At 34.7% G+C, this 20,541-nt stretch overlaps 1 protein-coding gene across 1 annotated transcript in view; it reads right to left on the reverse strand.

Moving 5' to 3' along the window:
* Positions 1-4,182, reverse strand: part of Rgs18 (regulator of G protein signaling 18) — a 24,664-nt gene extending 20,482 nt beyond the window's left edge. The window contains exons 1-3 of the mRNA XM_021172404.1: positions 3,881-4,182; positions 3,326-3,427; positions 2,290-2,351 (exon numbers count right to left, since the gene is read on the reverse strand). Of these exons, the coding sequence (XP_021028063.1) occupies positions 2,290-2,351; positions 3,326-3,427; positions 3,881-3,999 (283 nt within the window). The 5' untranslated portion in view covers positions 4,000-4,182. The remainder of the gene's footprint in view (positions 1-2,289; positions 2,352-3,325; positions 3,428-3,880) is intronic.
* Between the last annotated feature and the right edge of the window lie 16,359 nt (positions 4,183-20,541).

Here is a 20,541-nt window from a genome sequence, read left to right on the forward strand (position 1 = left end):
GGAACAACATTATGAACTAACCAGTACCCCGGAGCTCTTGACTCTAGCTGCATATGTATCAAAAGATGGCCTAGTCGGCCATCACTGGAAAGAGAGGTCCATTGGACTTGCAAATTTTATATGCCCCAGTACAGGGGAACGCCATGGCCAAAAGGTGGGAGTGGGTGGGTAGGGGAGTGGGGGGGAGCGTATGGGGGACTTTTGGGACAGCAGTGGAAATGTAAATGAGGAAAATACCTAATAAAAATATTTTAAAAAAAATAATAGCGGTGAGTGATTGAGTATAAATTTAGTTATATTGGAAGAGAATGACTTGTAAATTCTATACATATAACAGGGTCATGATTAACAATATCTACCTATATATGACAAGTAATATGTACACACACACACACACACACACACACACATATATATATATATATATACACATACATATATATATATATATACACACACACACACACATTAGAAGAAATATATATTATGTTAGAAGAAATCTATATTAGAAGAAATGTTGTTAGTAGTTTGAATCAGGGTATTGTGTGACCTAGACTGACTATATCAAACCTACAATGTAAACAATGCTTATCTTAAATCTGATCTTCCTGTTTTCGATTCCATAGCACTTGGATTATTGGGGTATGACACTGTCGGCAAAGATGAAAGTGTTTTAATTGTTTCTTCATAGACAAGGAAAATGTTTGGCATCATGCTTACACTAGAAAATGAGGAAATACAAGGGAATTTGTTTCTTTCTACTGGATAAAAATGCAGAACTTCTGATATTCCATTTTAAGTTCCCCTGGTCATGAGAAGTATTTCTACTAGCATATACCCGGGGATGGTAAGCCCACTGGGTCTTGCCATGGTTAGGTGTCAAGTGGTTGCCTGGCATGTTCTTAAAATAATCTGAGGAGAAGCACTGAAGATATGGTGTTTTAAAGACTAAGCAAGGTAAGACATAGCATTAATGCATGGACAAAACCAAAAAAAAAAACAAAAAAACAACAACAACACAAACAAATTTGTGACTGAGGACTCCTGTATGTCTATCTGGTCATGATAGTTTTACATTCACAGCTGAAAAGTTAAGTGAAAATAATGTAAATAAATAAATGATGTTTTGCTACCAAATAGTAAGTACAAACTCTTGACTTTGAAACTTAAAGTAAATAATGAAATGAGTTCATAAAAACCAAAAGTTTGTCTACTTGGTACTTGAGATAGACAGACGAGAAGCACAAAACCTGGCTGCTTACCCCTGAGCCACATTTACTTGTTCAAGAACCAAGCCTGTTCTGATTCTGCTTTGTCCCCACCTCCCCCACCAGCACAGAGTGCTCTACATTAATGCGTACCTGACTCAACTGCTCTATAAGATTCTGCCTTAGAAATGCTTGTACATGTATGCATATAACAAAAACTAGTGAAAAAATTAGGACATAAACTTGAAAAAAAAAATAATGAAGGCTCCCTATGTACATGGGAGTATTTGCAGGGAGAAAAATTAAAGGAGAAAATAATATAGTTTTATTATAATATCAATCAATGAAAGAAATAATTTTCAAATGGATGTTTCTTAGAACCAACCATAGGAATTCATAGAAATTTTTTATTTTTATCTTTTTAAATTTAATTTTATTTGTAATTCATTTTTTGCACTCCATATTCCATATTCTGCTTCACATCCACCCTCCGACTCCTCCACGTCTCCCACCTCTTCCTCACCCCACCTTGTCTCCAAGTAGATGCCCCATACCCCATCCCACCTGACATCTAAATTCCATGGGGCCTCCAGTCTCTTGAGGGTTAGGTGCATCATCTCTGAATGAACACTGACCTGAAAGAATTTTCTTACAAACCTTTCCTTGTGAGGGTTCCCTAAAATGTCTATCAAAAAACTTTTTTTCCATTTTTTTGAACATTCAGAATAAAATAATGTGGGCAATATGTTGAATATTCATTTAATAAAACTAATTATCTTTAAATGTCAGGAAATTCAAAATAAAACAATTTGAATTTAAATGCTATATTTGTTAGCTAGAACATGAAGATACAATAAGAGCTCATCAATAAAAAGTAATTCTGAACAAGTAAGAAAATTAAAAACACATTTTCTTTTAGCTGCCTATGCTTTTCCTTAGTTATCCCTGGTGACTAGAACTCAGATTACTTCCAGTTACTTACTAATATATACAAACCTGACTACTATTCGCTTTTTACCAACACATGTATCTGTGATTCATATTTATAAAGGAATGAGGGTTTGGGGACAGTCCCACTAACCTCTATGAGAGAGCAATTTGTCAAATGATTCAGCCCATTTCACTGCTTCTTCAGGAGAGACTCTGTGCAGAAAAGAAAATGTTTGATGATAGATGATCAAAATGTTCGCTTCTGATCAGGGTACGATGACTCTGCAGTCACTGCTCTCTACTGAAATGGCCTAAGAGCTCCCAAGTCAAACAGTGGAACCTTCATCAGTACTCAAGTTTTTCTCTTGGATTTTCCCCATTGAACAATGAAATATTTCAGGGTTCACCAAAGTGTTAAAATTGTTTGTGTTTTTAAGTAATAAGAGAAAGAGAGAAACTAGGTTGAGAGATTATATATGTATAATCTCTCAAATATGCAAATAAGAAACCATAGACAGTATCTTTCAAAGCTCTTTTAAAAAGAAGAAACTTCCTGGAATTTTTAACCACAATGCGATGATTTTTCCTTTTTTCATCTTCTTCTGTTTTAACGCATAAAGTTTAGTTAGTCTTAAGGGGGTAAGAGAATCTATTTTCTTATATGATTGGAGACATTCATAAAGAAAAGAGTGAAATACTTTTATGTCTTTAACTAAACCTATTAAAATTTTGAGTAGTTGTAAACTAATATAAAAAGCTACTTTTTCAAGTTAAGGAAATGCTAAGCGAAGTTACAAAATTTTCTTTATTTGTGCATTCCTTTCGGTCATCCATAAAATATTTAAAAAAAAAACTTTTGAAGAGAGTGATACATAACCTGTTTTCAAGATAAATTTACAGTATTTAACAAAGTAGCATTTCATCAATTTATTGGCTATAAAGTATATCATTTAAAATGGACAGATCTACTAATTTTAAGAGAACAATTTTCAAGCTTCTGGTAATTTGACTTGAGTTATGAATGTGATTGAGTTGAAAGACTATTCTCAGTGTTCAGGAATAAAATATTGAACAATGTTCATGTCACTATGTAATTTCCAGTAGCATATAGATTCTTATTTCTTTTTTCCTTAATCATCAATTACAGAATAAGAAAACTTCTCTCCCAAGAAATTGATGCTCCCCACCTTGTTTCTTTGGCCAAGAGGGCAGATCTACTGGCGTGAGTCTCTCCATGGAAGTCAGGCCTCTGTAGGAGAAGACTTAGTCTATTCCTTTTTTCTTTCGCTCTGTAAAAGCAATAATACATTCAGGACATTTCTGATGTCCCAGAAATCTTATTTAACCTGCTAAATAAATTTGGAATTCATAAACACCCACACATCACTCAGAAATTCATCTCCTTTACTTATGATTTAGTTAAACAGTAAATAGAGAAATTAGCATAGAGTGCACCACAGAGGGTCCTTTTTACTTCAGCAAGAGATAAGTATTTGAGATTCTATTTCATTAATTATTATTTCAATGCTTAGTTGTGGTTAAAATTTTTGACTTTTTTAAAAAATGAAACTACATTAGAATAACATTTATTTTCATTTTTTTAAAAACTAAAGCGCTTCCCCTGTCATTTTCAGCACTCCAATCAATATATTTTCAACAAAGTATTTAAAAAGTAAGAGCTCACAGATATTCATCAATCATGCTACTTAGATACAAAGTTGATGAAGACATCTCTAATTTACCTGATTTTGGCCTCGTTGCTTGTTTCTTCTTTCCCTGACCCATGCATTAGTTTGAAAAAAGTTTTCTCTTTTGATTCACACATATTTAATTGAGAGAAGAAAACCAGTGACATATCCATATTCTGTCCCAGCGACCAACAGATATCAGATTTCCTTAGTCCTTCTCTCTCCCACAGATGAATGCTATTTCATAGAAAAACATACTGAATAAAGCCCTATCCTGAATCTTTCCTCAGAACTTACAAAAAGAGAAAAGACCATGAAAGAAAGTGAAGAGCTGTGTTTCTGCCTCTGCAAGTCTGGAAATGAGGAACTCAAGATTGGTCTTGTACTGAATTGTTGAAGGAAATGATACCACACATTTGCAAAACCGCTTCTGGCCTTCAAGATAAAAGCTGGTATTACCACAGTGCTACTTCCCTTTCAAGCCTGCAGAGAAAGGAGCTTCAGTAATGTGAATGGTGCTGTCATTTACCAAAGGACATAAAATGTCTTGTGGCAAGGCATTATCAAACATGAGCAGCTCAGTTTTACTCTCTTTAAAGTATAATTTCATTTAGTTTTAGTAAATTGACTTAATAAAATTCATTTGTTCACAAACTGCACTGAAGTGTTGATTAATTACATTTGCTTAATATATTGCATAAACATAAGATAAGAGGCCATTTATGAATGAAAGGTAATTTAAAATATTTAAAGCATCAGTCCATAAAGTGATCTAAAACAAATTGGAATCTTTTGGATAAGTATATGAAATGAAATGAGAAAAGGAATATGGCAAATTTTATACTGTATTCTCATATTTGCAGTTTAAAGTATTTATATTCTTAGAATTGGGCACATCTATTTTTATTGTTAAAAATATTCTTCTTAATGAAAAGCTTCAAATGCTAAAGATTCTTCATATATTGTTTTTTTTATATCATTATTCTAAAGTAAATTGACAACCTTAACGGATTTAAAAATTGACAACTCTAATTGAGTTTGATTTTTTTTTCTTTTTCTTGAATCTAAAAGTCTTTGAGGACTCATGTTTTCAGAAAAAGAAATCAAAACTCAAAGCCCTAGAAAAAGTGAAAGCCAGTAATTATCCATGTTTGATCAACAGTATATATGTAATTTTTCTAACAGCTTTTAACTTGTTTTAAATTTTATAAATTATATATATATATAATAAAATAACACAAATGCAAAAGAAAATGTATTTTCATTTGAATCATTGATTTAACAATATATTTAATATAGATACTAGCTTTGACTTCAGCATATTTATTACTTGATGCTACAGAACATTTTGTGTGTATTTAAAAATGAAACTTCAAAATCTATGACTTTTACTTCAAATGATTTGAAAATTATTCACTTTGCAATGCAATGTCAGCCTTTCCTTTCCTCCCAGTATCCCCTCATGCAAGTCCTCCCCCTGTTCTACCTTCCCCTTTGCTTTTGAGGGATAGCTCCTGCTCTAGACTTTGGGACAAGATAGTTGACTCTGTTTGTATTCCTGTGGAGTCACTGACCTCCATTGGTCCCTCAGTCCTTCTCTCAACTCTTCATATGACAAAAGGACAGACCATCTAGAGACTGTCATATCCGTGGATCCATCCCATAATCAGCTTCCAAAAGCTGACACCATTGCATACACTAGCAAGATTCTGCTGAAAGGACCCAGATATAGCTGTCTCTTGTGAGACTATGCCGGGGCCTAGCAAACACAGAAGTGGATGCTCACAGTCAGCTATTGGATGNATCACAGGGCNCCCAATGGAGNAGCTAGAGAAAGTACCCAAGGAGCTAAAGGNATCTGCAACCCTATAGNTGGAACAACATTATGAACTAACCANNNCCCGGGAGCTCTTGACTCTAGCTGCATATGTATCAAAAGATGGCCTAGTCGGCCATCACTGGAAAGAGAGGCCCATTGGACTTGCAAACTTTATATGCCCCAGTACAGGGGAATGTCAGGGCCAAAAGGTGGGAGTGGGTGGGTAGGGGAGTGGGGGCGAGGGTATGGGGGACTTTTGCGATAGCATTGGAAATGTAAATGAGGAAAATAACTAATAAAAATAAAAAGACTCCCTGAGCTCCATCTGATGTTTTGGTGTGAGCTCTGTGTCTCTCTCCATTGGCTGCTGGGTGGAGCCAGGAGGATAGTTGCAAATATATCCACTCCAGTGAAGTCTACTTGACCGGTTTAGGAACCTGGAAGTAGTCCCGAGGCAAAGAGTTTCACGGAAACTTAGCATCCTGGAACCTTGGCATTCTCATAGCATATACACTCAAAACCTGTCCCCATGTTGGTCTGGTGTATGGGTTCGTGTGCTCCCTTTCAGTATTGTTTTATTATAAGTGCCTTTAAGGATTGATGTTGACATATAGCTAAACCTTCACCAGTGTTCCATTGTCCTAGAGGAGCTTGAGATTGAGAGCTTGAGATTCAGTAAGAATTTTACCTATTCAGTAACACTCAAATTTACTTCTAGTAGAGACAGTGAAAGTAATTAGACATTACAATTTACTTCATGGCTAGTCTACCTAGTAACTACTTAGAACAATAGCCGAGTCACACCCAAACACAGGAATACACAATGGCCTAGATGGATTGTAGTATTATTCATGAAAGGGCTAGTAAAATCGAATTCCCCTGGTTCAGGTTTTTCACTAGGCCCAGAGGAATAGCACAATCTGGTATTTACTAAAGGACCCCTGGTGGTGGGTTTAACAATAGACTAGCATTGTATCAGAGCATTCACCTGGCTTCTGTGTTTAGCTGATCTTAATTAAGGATTGTTCCTATTCTCAGTTGTAAAAGCGGCCTGGCTCCTGCCATCTTTTTATGTATGCATTTTCTGTGTGTGTGTGTGTGTGTGTGTGTGTGTGTGCCTATAATTGGTAAATTGATACAAATTGTGTGGAAAATAAGCTCAACATTATCTGGTAGAACCCTGAAAGAAAAAAATATTGTAATTGTTGAAGCAAGTGCATTGCTTCAAAATCAGATGTGTGTTGACTTTGTGTGTGTGAACACATGGAGCCAGAGTTGGTGGGGAAGAAAAAAGATGTGTTCAGTATTGACTCCACCTAGTCCTCTCCCTTTTATACACTGTCAGTTGTCTTCTAAATGGGTGTTAGAAAGAATAAAGTACAGCCATCTTTTTATGTGCCCACGTTTCATTTTCCTGCTTTCTTTATTCCTTCATGTAGATAAGAGTTTTCATCTGGTGTCAACTTCTAAAGGCACTTTTTGAACATTTTCCTTACATAATGCCCAATGATAGCACATTTTCACAGATTCAGAATTTCCAAGCATGTTGTACGTTTGTTTTATGGAGTGGATAAATTGAGCTATTTAGCATTACCACACATGAATTATTTTCTTTTAGGAAGGAAAAGTAGGTAAAAATCTACTAATGTACTACTAGTGAAAATTTCACTAAATTTTACATATAAATTTTGTGAAAACATGATATTTCTTTTCCTTATATTCATCTATGGAGGTGATATTTTCTGAGGATAGAGCTATAGAATGACTTTTTTCCCATTAGTACTACTAAACATGTTACATGTGTGTCCTTAAGGTAATTTGTATCATGATTCATGCCTCAAATGTCATATTTTAGATTATTTTCAGATTTTTTTATTTATATTTGCGTTAAAAATTATTGAAATATACATTACAGACTAAGTCTCTCTCTATATATATATATGTGTGTGTGTGTGTGTATTTGTGTGTGTATGTGTGTATGTAAAATGTATATTTAATGGAAAAATAGGCCATAAATGTGAAAGAAACAAAGATAATAGATGGAAGAGTTTGGAACGAAGAAAGGAAAAGAGTAAATGATGTAAATATATTATTTTTGAAAAAATAATATAAGATCAAATAAGAAATGTGCAAACTGAGCCTACAAGTATTATCATATACAATAGTGTGTAAATGATCAAAAGTGATAGAGTCAATTTAAAATTATTCAAGAGTTAATTTTGTGAATCTTTCTTTAACCAAAAGGAATTCATTTGTGCATCAGTAAGTTTAATAAGTATAATAGATCAAATAGATCAAACATTTATATCCCTGAATACAATATGCTATCAAAAGAGAATTGTTCATTAGGGTGGATTACATAATAAATCTATTTTCATGAAAACTTGTTAAAGCTCGGGGAAATTACTCTGCATTCTCTAGTAGCTCACTCTATCATTGTCGAAAATATAGAGGTCAGAAAGAAATGTTCTCATAAAAGTGTCCTTAAATACAAATGGAAATGAACAAGTAGTATTAAAACAGTACTGATTTTTAATTTCCAGCCAATTATTTCTTAAAATTATTAAGCTGTCTTAATTGCTAAAATTATTAAGAGCTATTTAGGTATTATGATATTTCTGTAACTTAGCCATTTTTTTTTCCTATAGTTCGCTAAAGAAACAAGATTTGATTCAGATCAATTCTCTGAACCTATTGCTTGCCTGCCAGGAGCAAAGTAGGAAGGTCAAGAATGTTGACTGAATGAATGTTGCATAACGATGAATAAACAATATCTAAGATTGAGACTGTGGGAGGAATGCTTGTTCAGTCATCCATTCCTTCAGCCATAATGGGTGGGAAAGAAAGGTAACTGAAAAAAACACAACTCCTGGTTAGCACTCTGGATTTTATGAAAGCTATATCAGTTATCCAAATTTATCTTTGCAAATGAAGAATGGAATATTGCCTACTAGATTTTACCTGAATTCTGAATGTCTGTATTTTTCTATGAAATTCATCTTCCAGTATTAAACAATACTTAAATTGAGCACAATACTTTACTCAAAAAAATTTACAATATTTTGAGAGTTCATTCTGTCAGGAACATTAATAAAGGAAACTTGATAGGAACCCATCTACTAAAAAAAAATCAAGTTTCTATTTGAACAATTATTTCATTACTGTTACTAGTTAGAATAATTTAGTCACTTTTCAGCCCCTAAATGACAGTTTGAATATTGAACTACACTTGACCTTTTATAATGTACTACCCCTAAGTAACAAATAGAATTATAAAACTTTCTGAACTGTAATTCTGATTTTTAAAAATCAGTTTATACTTGTACAAATAATTGAAGAACTCAAACATAAAAAATATATTGACACTACTACAAACACCAAAACAATTTTTAACATCACATAGTGAACATATTAAGTTGTGGTTTATTAAGAAACTTCAAAGACACCGGAGCTGAAAAGCACATAACATCATGTAAAAATAGACATCTTTGGGCTCCAAGACAGAGACCACTCTCCAACAGTTTTAATTTAAATATGTATAAAGACCAGAAGACTCTACTTAACAATGGGAGTTCCTTGGTTGAATAATTCTATTATTACAAATGAATAGCCTTCAAGGATGACTACATCCTTTTGCAGAGCTAACTCTAAATTTTTGCAATAGTCTCCCTACATTGAAGGAGTACTAGAAATGACCACTGTGTTCATTCAGATGTTTTCTGTCCATTCCCTAATGCAAAACAAAGCCAAATGTATTTTCATGAGGTAGTACCTACAAACCTGTTTAACCTGTTTAAGTACCTGTTTAACCTGTTTTCTCTCTTCTCTCCCTAGAGCTCCAACAACACATAATCCTTTACATGCATATTTTGTAATGCACAGTCTTTATTCTGTCAGAAAAGGTTTTTGAAGTCTTTGACAAGAGGAAATTATTACTGAGTGCTCTGTCTAGTGCATCTGCTATATCTGTTTCACTCTTTCACAGCTTTTTGGTTATTAGACAATTCTATAAATTGTTAAACATTTACGAGCTTGTTTACATAAAAGCAAATTAATCTAATGAGAATGTATTTGATTTCTGTCTTAGGAATACTGCTGCATTTTATGACATTAGTAGATCAATTTCCCAAATCCTAATGACTAACATGCATGTCTATTGAGATTTTCTTTGGAATCTCACAGAGAATCTTACTGATTATCAATCAGCATTATCATCAATTGGTTTGCACATTTACAAGAGTTATGTTTTTACCTTCTCAAGTGTTAAATAAAAGTAACTGAAATTATCAATCTGGTTTGTTCATTATGTTGTTCATTTGGAGACAGTGATTGATCCTTGTGCTACAGTTTAGATGTAGATATGTCTCATTTCCAAAGCTATTAATTTGCTTAGCTAGCCAAAACTAAATGTATGACCTGTTTTAGTTTTATTCCCTGTTGCTCTAATAAAAACTCTCAGAGAAAAATAACTTAGGAGAGAACATGAACCATTCTAGATTATAGTCTATCAATTCAAGAAATGGGATGGGAACTTGAGAGCAGCTAGTCACATCTATATCCAGTACAGGGAGAGTAAAGCCATGTGTGTGCACACAATTTACTTTCTTCTTTCTTTATACATTCCAGGGTTCAAATCAAAGGAATAATGTCTCCATTAAGGCTGGATCTCTTCACGTTAAATGTCTAATAAAGCCAATCCCCAACAGACATCCACCTGCAACATAAAGTAGACATCAGTCACGAAGAGTCTCTTCCCAGATGATTGTGTATCAATTCGAAAATTATAAGTATTGCGAAATGTTTTCATACTGCAGAGGTCTATGTACTACAATCAGTGAAAGCTCAGAAGCAACTGAGGAAGGGTAGAGGAAAATATTACAATATTTGACAAATAGTATGATAAAATTACATATTTGATACAACATTTCTTTATAGATGGTTGGATAAGTTGTTTTCTTTCTATTTTCATAATGTAATATAATTAGATTTTTCTTTTTTTTACTTTCTGTCATCCAAATCATGTACACACTTTCTTGCTTTGTTTTTCAATTCCATGTTCACTAGTTTTTTAAAAATATGTATTGATTTGTATAGCCATATCTATCCCTAAACATAACCTGCTCAGTCTGAATAGTGTTAGGCATATGTATGTTTTCAGGGCAAACTATATCTAGTATTGGCTAACCAGCTGGTGTGCTTGCCCCTGGAGACTATTTATCCCACTTTCAGTATTACTTATTTGCTTATAGGTTTTGTGTGCAGGGCTTAGGCCTACTATGCTTTACACCATCCACTTTGACATGTCTCTTGTTGCCCTCTTCAGCTCATGTTCTGACAGCCATGTTGGTGAGCTTTTACAATTGCATCTTTTGACCTTATTAGGAGACACAATCTCACAGCAAAGTCCCTGGACATACAGTTTCTCTGCCCCTTCTCCCACAGTCTTTGCTGAGTCTCCAATATGTTAGTGTTTTGTTGATTTACCTAGTGAGATTGGCTTCACAAGTGTGCATTTTCATTGTCTGAAGTTTTCTGGAATTTTCTTTAGCAAAGAGAAATTTTGTTGATGAGGGATGAAGATTGCCCTAACCTTAGCATAGAATAATAAATGTTTTGAAATATACCTCAGTTTATATTTTCAGCTTAATATGAATTTAATTCTCTTCTAATTAATAGGCTATTAGCCCTGTTATTTTTCTTATATCCTAACTTGAATTGATCGTGCTTTTATAGGGTGCTTCAGTGTGTCCTAATGCTTCTAATTGGTATTTACAGATAAAATTGTAGCAGAGAGCCAACCATTCAGTTATTAAAAAGATTCCTAACAATAGTCATAGAATTGAAAACATGAGTTGTAGTTATTTGAGAAATTTCTTTTGTTGAAATTCAGTGATTTGACAAATTAAGGATTTAAAGCATGTCTAATAATCCCTCAAATAATATTTCCCTTCAATATTGTAACTTGTTTTCTTTTGCACTTAAGTTTTAAAATCCATCATATTCAAAGACAATTAAATGGTTACCTTTGTAAAAAACATATAAAATTAAGAATGAATAAACTAAAATTCATAGTTGAAAGAGCATAGGAGAAAAGTGAATGACTTGCTCAAGGTCTATATAGGACTAGATGAATTAAATATTACAGTGTCTACCATTTTGAGAAAATGTGCTCATGTCTCTGTTATAGTATCTTGTACTTTGTTTGAAATATTGCTTAAACTATTATATGAGACCCCCTTTTTCCTTTAATAATACCTTCTGTTGTCCCTCCTCCTCCTTTTCCTCTGTTGTCGTCTTCTTCTTCTCCTCCTCCTCCTTCTAGTTCTTCACCTTATTTTTCATAATGGAAATAATAACAGCCACCTTATCTCATTAGGGTCTCATCCTTTGAAATTTTTCACATTCTAATTTCTGAATGACCTCCAGATTGAGGGTTTTCTTGCACTATTCAGTCCTGCATAGAGCTTCTCTTTAGACACGTAAACTATAGCTAGGAACTAAATAACTTGTCATTCATTTTTAACTTTGATGAGAAACTTATTTTTAATGTATTTTTTCATCACTATTTTCAGATAATTATAACAAAATAGCAGACATTTGGATGTTTTATACATGCTGAACTTTTGTTTGCATTGTCTCTAGATGTGAATTAGTTAATTCACTTTGGCTTCTGGCAGGTGGTGTGCACCCTACACTCGCCCAAGAACTCTCTGGATTTGAGAATGAAGCACACACACACACACACACACACACACACACACACACACACACACCAGCTAATTTTGACATGTCTTGATTAGAACAATGGCTGGACACTTCTAAACCTCCCAGCTGCTAGCACACACTTCCCACCTGTATTTCTGGTTTAACAGCTTCTAAATCTATATTTTATCTTTGCTGTCATGTTACCTTCTGGGAAACCCTCCATAGGGCTGCATTCCCTTTCCACCTACATTCTTGGATCCTTTCTCACATGCAGCTCTTAAATAATCTGATCCTTCTCCCTGTGAATCATGGAAATTCTCCTCTCTCTCTCTCTCTCTCTCTCTCTCTCTCTCTCTCTCTCTCTCTCTCNTCTCTCTCTCTCTCTCTCTCTCTCTCTCTCTCTCTCTCTCTCTCTCCCCTGTGTTTGTCCCTTGCCTGAGCAATCCAAATGTCCTGCCTCTGTCTCTCTGTCCAGCCACCTCTTTATTGCCAGTAAAAACCAGTAGAAATCAGCATCAGCAAGTGTGGCTTTGGGAAGTTGAATTAGGACCAAGCTTTAGAACCAATTCCCAACATCTCATCCTTTCAATACAAATCTTAAAAATGGCTCTTCTCTAAAACATAAATTGATTATAACCATAACAATTGGGTAAATTACAAAGTATGGTATAAAATTAACATACAATGCATCATATTTGTCAATTAAATAAAGTACTCTACTATTTATTCTGATTTAAAGAATTTACAATTCTATATCTGAATTATGTTCTGACTTTAATTTGTATTACCATCTGAAAACCATACTTTCTTTATCATCTTACTCAATGTGAAACAACTTGGGTTTGATTATGAGACTAATTAGCCTTCAACCTCATCAGAAATCCAAGAATGAATTATTATCTGAATATGTAGGAAGCACAAAAACATAGCTTCCAAAAATTAAACAAATTGTAGCGATAGCTGACTACTTGGGTAGTTCCTTATTACTCAAATTGTCAAATTGTCTTCAGCCTTCTGACCCAGAACCATCTGACAGAACTTGAAATGAAGCAGGATCTATGAAGAAATAGATTATTCTGTCTTAGCAGGGCTAAATTGTTGACTATCCTGCACTGTGTGTGCTTTCTTTGACAGTATTTTTAATTTGTAGATCAACAGAGTAATTTTTGTTCAGCAGCTATCTTGCTATAACTGGAATAACTCCATATGGAGGTTTTGATGCTCAGTCTCTTCTTTGAACCAAGAAGGCAGTGCTGTCATGAGCAGACATGTATCTAGTCAAATAATGAATTAACACTAAATGTCATATTTTGTGGATTTCTGATGGTTTTGAAGACTACATATCTAGATAAAGTATATCTTAAGTTTTAAACCTTGACTACACTTAGCTATTTCTATTCGAATATTATAGAAAGCACCTTAATATAATTAGAACAAAAATTTAATATAACCATGAGTTTATGATTTGCCCATTAACTTGTGTTACTTAGTCATCCCAAACCGTTTGTAATAGTTATTTAAAGGGACTTGGTCTAAGCCTTAAATTCTTAAATAAGTTGCATAGGCACAATGATTATCTAAGAGTAACAATACTGGTTTCAAAATGTGTATCAGTTTAAGAAATTTATATTAATGAGAACTTTAAATTGTTGTTTAAATTCTGTACCAATTTAAAATTATAATTTCAATTTGCATCAATTATAAAGATTTCTACAAATGTAAGATTGTGGCTATATAATGCTTTGTTTAAGAATAAATTTAGTAATCCATCCTATCTATTTCCTTCCTGTTCAAAATTATGACTATTTCCAAATTATCTCTTAAAATGACAAGATATTTATAATTTATAAAATAACCATAACTAGACACCCAAACCCAAAGGATCTGGATCACAACTCTCCATAACTTCTTCCTGCTGAACAGGGATGATGAGAAATTCTTTAGAAGGGAGGGGTAGGAAAATTAAAAAAAGAAAAAACCTTAGATTTAAGAAACCTAGCTTTAGAATCTGTTACCCATTCTTTGTATATTTAGAAGGCTTAGGATTTGACTAAAGTTCTGTCTGGACCACCTGACTGTTTGGATGAAACAAGGTCATCTGGAATCATCAACTATTCCTGAAGCTATTTTGGAAGAAATTGTCTGGAAACAGCTTTAGGAGGTAGAGTGGCTGGAACAGCAGGTCATTTTAGCATCCTGACAGATTAATCTTGTCAGAGCTATAAATTCTGTAATATGTGAATCTCACAACCAAAGTTTTAGTACTTTGGTTCACATGGATCATTCAAGGTGCATATATAAGTTCAATATGACATTTTGCTCCTTGTTTGAGCAGGTAAAGACAACTGTCATGTTATGAGTTAACTGGATCAATAACTAATTCTAATAAATCTTCATCCATGCCTTATGAAGGAGGGAATGAAGAATATACAGTACTCCATAAACAACAAAATTTATTGTCTAAATTAGCTGAAGTTTTGGCTAGAGACATTTTTTTTTTTTTACGTCTAAGCCAGTTATTGGGTTGTTCCCATGTCGAGGAATCAGCAGGTCAAGTTATCTGTCCTGTTCGATTTCCTTGAGTTTCTCTTTTCTGTACCCAAGATCTTCAAGGGTTCTTCTCTGTCATATCTGATTACTCTAGATATGTCTCCTTTCCTATCAACACAAAAACAGAGCCACTCTCCCAAAATGGCAGGTCCTGGGTCCAGTAACTGGAAATTATTAAAGGTCTAGTATGAATTTCAATTGGTAGCTTGACTGCTCTCCCAGAGGATTTTTAATATCATAAATACCATGAACTAATAATATTCTTCATTTTGATAATTAAAACAATTAAAACTATCTACACATATTTATCTGTTGGGATAGTGCTCCTCCACTATTTCCTTTTTTCCCCCACGATTAATTTTTAATAGTGAGATCAAGGCCTGTGTTAGTACTGCCTGAGGTAGGTTAGGCTGTATATCCATCCCGGTTTTTGACCTACTATTTTAGATCAAAAAGCTTCAATTATTTATTTATCTATGTATACTAAAATCCTTCCCTCTATGGATATTAATTTCTCTTTGGATACATATGTCCCTTCTCTTTATGTAACTTGAATTAACATAAGTTTCTTTATCTGTCTGAGATAAGTTTTTTCCATTTATTCCCTGCTCTCTGACCTATAATTTAAGATCAAAAGCCTCAGTTATTTTCATCTATGTATTTAATTAAATTCCCTTCTATTTGCTGTATAAGCCTATTTCCAGGCTCTATTTTTGTAATATTAAGCTGAGTAATCCCAGAATTCCCATGTAGACTGTGTTTGAAGATCCAGAGAGCTGCTCTGGCATAGACATTTTAAATTTTAAATGCATTTTTGTCATTCTTTTATTCTTCCTCCTTGTCTCTATTTCCCATATTTGAGATCAAAGGACTGGACTTCTTTATTTCATGTATATTTAAGAACATTTAAACAATTATCAGTATACCCCCTTCTATCCTAAAAACAATTAAATCAAATTTATTTATCTCTATCCTTTGATTATTTGCTTGTAGGAAGCAGTCAGAGTCTATCATATGACTCTCTCTCTGTCTCTCTGTCTCTGTCTGTCTGTCTCTCTGTCTCTCTGTCTCTGTCTCTCTCTCTCTCTCTCTCTCTCTCTCTCTCTCACTCTCTCTCTCTCTGTCTAGGAGCAGCCTGTCTTTTTTTTTCAGCAGGGGTTCCCAGCACCTCTGAGCTCAAGCTCTCTGAGGTAGCTAGAAAACTTTTAGCAGGACAAGGGTTAAATCTCCTCTAACTGCTGTGTTCCCTTGCTCTAGTTTTGTAGCTTTCACAGGAACCATGTGACTCTGCACAGCGCACTGAGAAATCAATTTTCCAGTCCTCCTAATCTTTCCCCCTTTTTATTAGATATTTTCTTCATTTACATTTCAAATGCTATCCCGAAAATCCCTATACCCTCCCCCTGCCCTGCTCCCCAATCCACCCACTCATGCTTCTAGGTCCTGACATTCCCCTGTACTGGGGTATATAATCTTCACAACACCAAGGGCCTCTCATCCCATTGATGGCCACAAAGGCCCTCCTTTACTACATATGCAACTAGAGACACAGGCTCTGGGGGTGGGGGTACTGGTTAGTTCATATTGTTGTTCCTCCTATAGGGTTGCAGACTCCTTTAACTCCTTGGGTACTTTCTCTAGCTCTTTCATTAGGGGCCCTGTGTTCCATCCAATAGATGACTGTGAGCATCCACTTCTGTATTTGCCAGGCACTGGCACAACCTCACAAGGGATAGCTATATCAGGATCTGATATGCACTCACTGGTAAGTGGATGTTAGCCCAGAAACTTAGAATACCTAAGATACAAACGCATGAAACTCAAGAAGAAGGAAGACCAAAGTGCGGTCCTTCTTAGAATGGGGAACAAAATACCCATGGAAGGAGTTATAGAGACAAAATTCAGAGCTGAGACAGAAGGAAGGACCCTCCAGAGACTCCCCAACCCCGGGATCCATCCCATGAACAACCACCAAACCCAGACACTATTGTATATGCCAGTTCTCCTAGTCTTATGTCATGGTGTGTATGTAAGCCATTCAGGAATCTCCAATTAATTTTTAAAAGGGAGTTCTTGCCTACTACCTTGGCGCCATTTGTAGGGGTGAATTTATTAATCTGCTTTGGCTCCCAGTGGTTGCGCATGTGTTACACCTACCCAAGAGCTCTCTGAATTTGAGAATGAAAGACATACTTACACCAGCTAATTTTGATATTAATTAAGCTAATTTAGCTTAATGGGTGGACACTTCTAAACCTCTGCTTGGCTAGCAAACATTCCCCTCCAGTATTGTTTCCTTAACACCTTCTCAGTCTGTATTTTATCTTTGCTGCTCTGTTACCTCTGGGAGCTCACCCCTCCTCATGGGGCTGCTTTCCCTTTCCAGCTACATCATTGGATCATTTTTTTTTCTTCTACAAGTCTTAAATCTGAACCCTCACCCTCCGAGTCATGGTGATTCTCCTCTTCTTCCCTTCTCTTTCAGTACCTTACCTGTGCAATCCAAAAGTCCCCCTTTTGTCTCCCTGTCCAGTCATGGGCTGTACAGCAATCCTTTATTACCAATTGAGGTCAGCTGGGAGCAGGGACCCTCAGTGTCTGGAAGTGTGGTTTTTGGAAGCTGAATTAAGACAAAGTATTAGAAACATTTCCTAACACATTCCTGGAGGCTCTGAAATCCAAGATAGAGACTGTAGAATTTAGGACCTGGTGATACTCCTCTAGAAGTCTGTCTGACCTGGTATTTGTATGGTGAAATTTTGAAATAGCACCCGGGTCGGGTCATCTTTCATCAGTTGGCCATGATTCCCTGGTGGCATAACAAAGACCCCACTTGAACGTATTATTATGTTAAGCAATAAGTTTTGATCTCGGGGTTTGAGGTAACAACATTAAGTTGATAGTAGCTTTTCATTTTTTCAGAGTTCTAGATTTTTTTTTTTTTACTTGCAAAGATGATAAAGTTTTCCAATACTTTCAAGTCAAATTCTAACATTGTTGCCATCCCATGTGGTCATGATACATTTGTCTAACCAAGAAACCAATATTAGTATATTACTGTGACTAAACTAGACATTATTTAGACTTTACTAATTGATCAAGACATGGCATATTCCTCTCACCCAGGACTAACTCCCTAATTCCACATTATACATAGTAGATCTATTTTTCCTGTTAGTTTTTTACAATTGGTGACAATGGCTTAATGTGTCTTTGCCTTTTCTATGACCTTGGTAATTAGGTGATTTATAATCGGTTTCTCCACAGAACATTTCTTGATTTGTCTTTGTCTGGAGTATTCAACATCAACTTGAGGGGAAAGTATTGCAGGTTTGATATACCCATATCAGTGCTCCTAGTACAGTGCTTTGGCCTCTGTCAAATTTCAGATAGGTGTAGATGTGAGTATTTATGTTTATATTTTATTTGTTTCATCCATATGTCTGTTTCTATGCTGGTAGCATGTTGTTTTAATCACTATAGCTTCATCTTGAAGAACTGAATAGCAATTCTTCCAATGTTCTTTTTGCTTAGGATTGCTTTAGCTCTCTGGGGTCATTTCTGCACTTGATCTTAGCCAAAAGGCCAAGAAGCGATCTGGGGTCATTTCTGATTGCATGTGAATTTTAGGATACGTTTTTCTATTTCTGTGGAGAATGTTGTGTGTATTTTAAATACTATTGCATTGAATCTGTACCTTGCTTTGGGCAGAAAAGCTGTTTTCATAGTAATAACTCTACCTAACCATGAACACAACATGTATTTCTACATTTCAGTATGCTTCTTAGTCTTGCTATAGAGATTTTAAATTTCCATTGTAGAAGTTTTTTTCCTCCTTGGTTAGGTTTATTTCAACATATGTTATTGTTTTTGACACCTCTGTAAATAAAAATGTGTCTATAATCTCCTTTTCAGCTTGTTTGTTGTTGGTGTACCAAAAGGATACTGCATTCTGTAAGCTGATTTTTCAACCTGAATTTTTTAAAACATTATTTAATGTTTATTTAATTTTTATGGTAGAATTTTTTATGTCTCTTATGTATAATATTGTATCATCTTAAACTATGAATCATTTGACTTCTCTTTCAACTTGTAACTCTTTAATGTATTTCTTGTTATCAATCCAACTGGTGATTCCAATATTATACTGAAAAGGACTGGAGATACCAGTCTAATTCCTGATTCTAAAGGACTAATTCAAGTTTTTCTCCATTTATCATAATGTGGGGCTGGATTTTTCACATACAGCCTTTATAGTGTTGAGGTATGTTCCCTCCAGTCTTATTTTCTCTAGAACATTTATCATGAATGTATTTTGGTTTTGTCAAAGATATTTTCTGAATCTGTTGAGATGAGCACATATTTTTCATTTTAAGTTTATTTGTATGATTCTATTATATTTGTTGTTGTACAGGTATTGAACCTGCTCTGTATTTCTGGAACAAAGAAAACTTGATTGTGATGAATGATCTTCTTGATACATTCTTGTATTTGCTTTGCTACTATTTTATTTAGACTTTTTGTATCTTTGTTTATCATATGCATTGATCTGTAGTTTTATTTATTTTTTTTTAATTTCTTTACCTGATTTAGGTAAAGAGGAATAAGAGCTTCATAAAATGGGTTTGGGAGGGATCCCTGTTTTTATTTCTTTAGAGAATCTAGATATGATTAATTGGTTTTCACTGAATACTTGTCTAGTGTAATTCTGGTGTGGAGCCATATGGATCTTGGCTTTTTTATTCAGAAGACTTTTTATTTCTTTTCAATATTCTTTTTTTTTCTGGGTCTGTTTAGGTTGTTGATACCTTCTTGCTTTAACTTTGGCTATTGGTATGAATCAATCAAAGCTTTATCCATTTCTTTTAGATTTCCCAATTTAGTGGGGTCAAAGTTTTAAAGTATTCCTGAAGCATACTTGCATTTCCCTGATGGCTAAGGATGTTGAACATTTCTCTAAATGTGTCTCAGTAATTTCAGATACCTCTAATAAAAAAAAAATCTATGTTAAGGTCTATACATTTTTAATTAGATTTCTTGGTTTGTTTATGTCTCCTTTCTCGAGTTCTTTGTATATTTTGGATATTAACCTTCTATTGGATGTGGAGTTGATGAAGGCCTTTTTTCCTTCTGTAGGCTGCCATTTTGTCTTATTGATGGTGTCTTTTACCCTAAAGAAGCTTTTCAATTTCATGCAGTTCAATTTTTTGTTTATCTTCATTTTTATTAGGTATTTTCTTTATTTACATTTCAAATGTTATTCCATTTCCTGGTTTCCCCTCCAGAATCTTCCTATCCCATCCCTCTGCTTCTATGAGGGTGTCCCCACCCACTGACCCACTCTCAAATTCCTATCCTTGCATTCTCAAACACTGGGGCATCTAGCCTTCACAGGACCAAGGACCTCTTCTCCCATTAGTGTCTGAGAAAGCCATGCTCTGCTACATATACACCTGGAGCCGTGGGTCCCTCCATGTGTACTCTTTAGATGCTTCTTGGCTATTCGATATTCCTCAGTTGAAAATTCTTTGCTTTGCTCTGTATAGCATTTTTAATAGGGTTATTTGATTCTCCAGAGTCTAACTTCTTGGATATTAGTCCTCTATCAGATGTAGGATTGCTTTTTCTAGTATGTAGTTTC

This window comes from Mus caroli, chromosome 1 (assembly GCF_900094665.2).
Source record: "Mus caroli chromosome 1, CAROLI_EIJ_v1.1, whole genome shotgun sequence".
Lineage (NCBI taxonomy): Eukaryota > Metazoa > Chordata > Mammalia > Rodentia > Muridae > Mus > Mus caroli.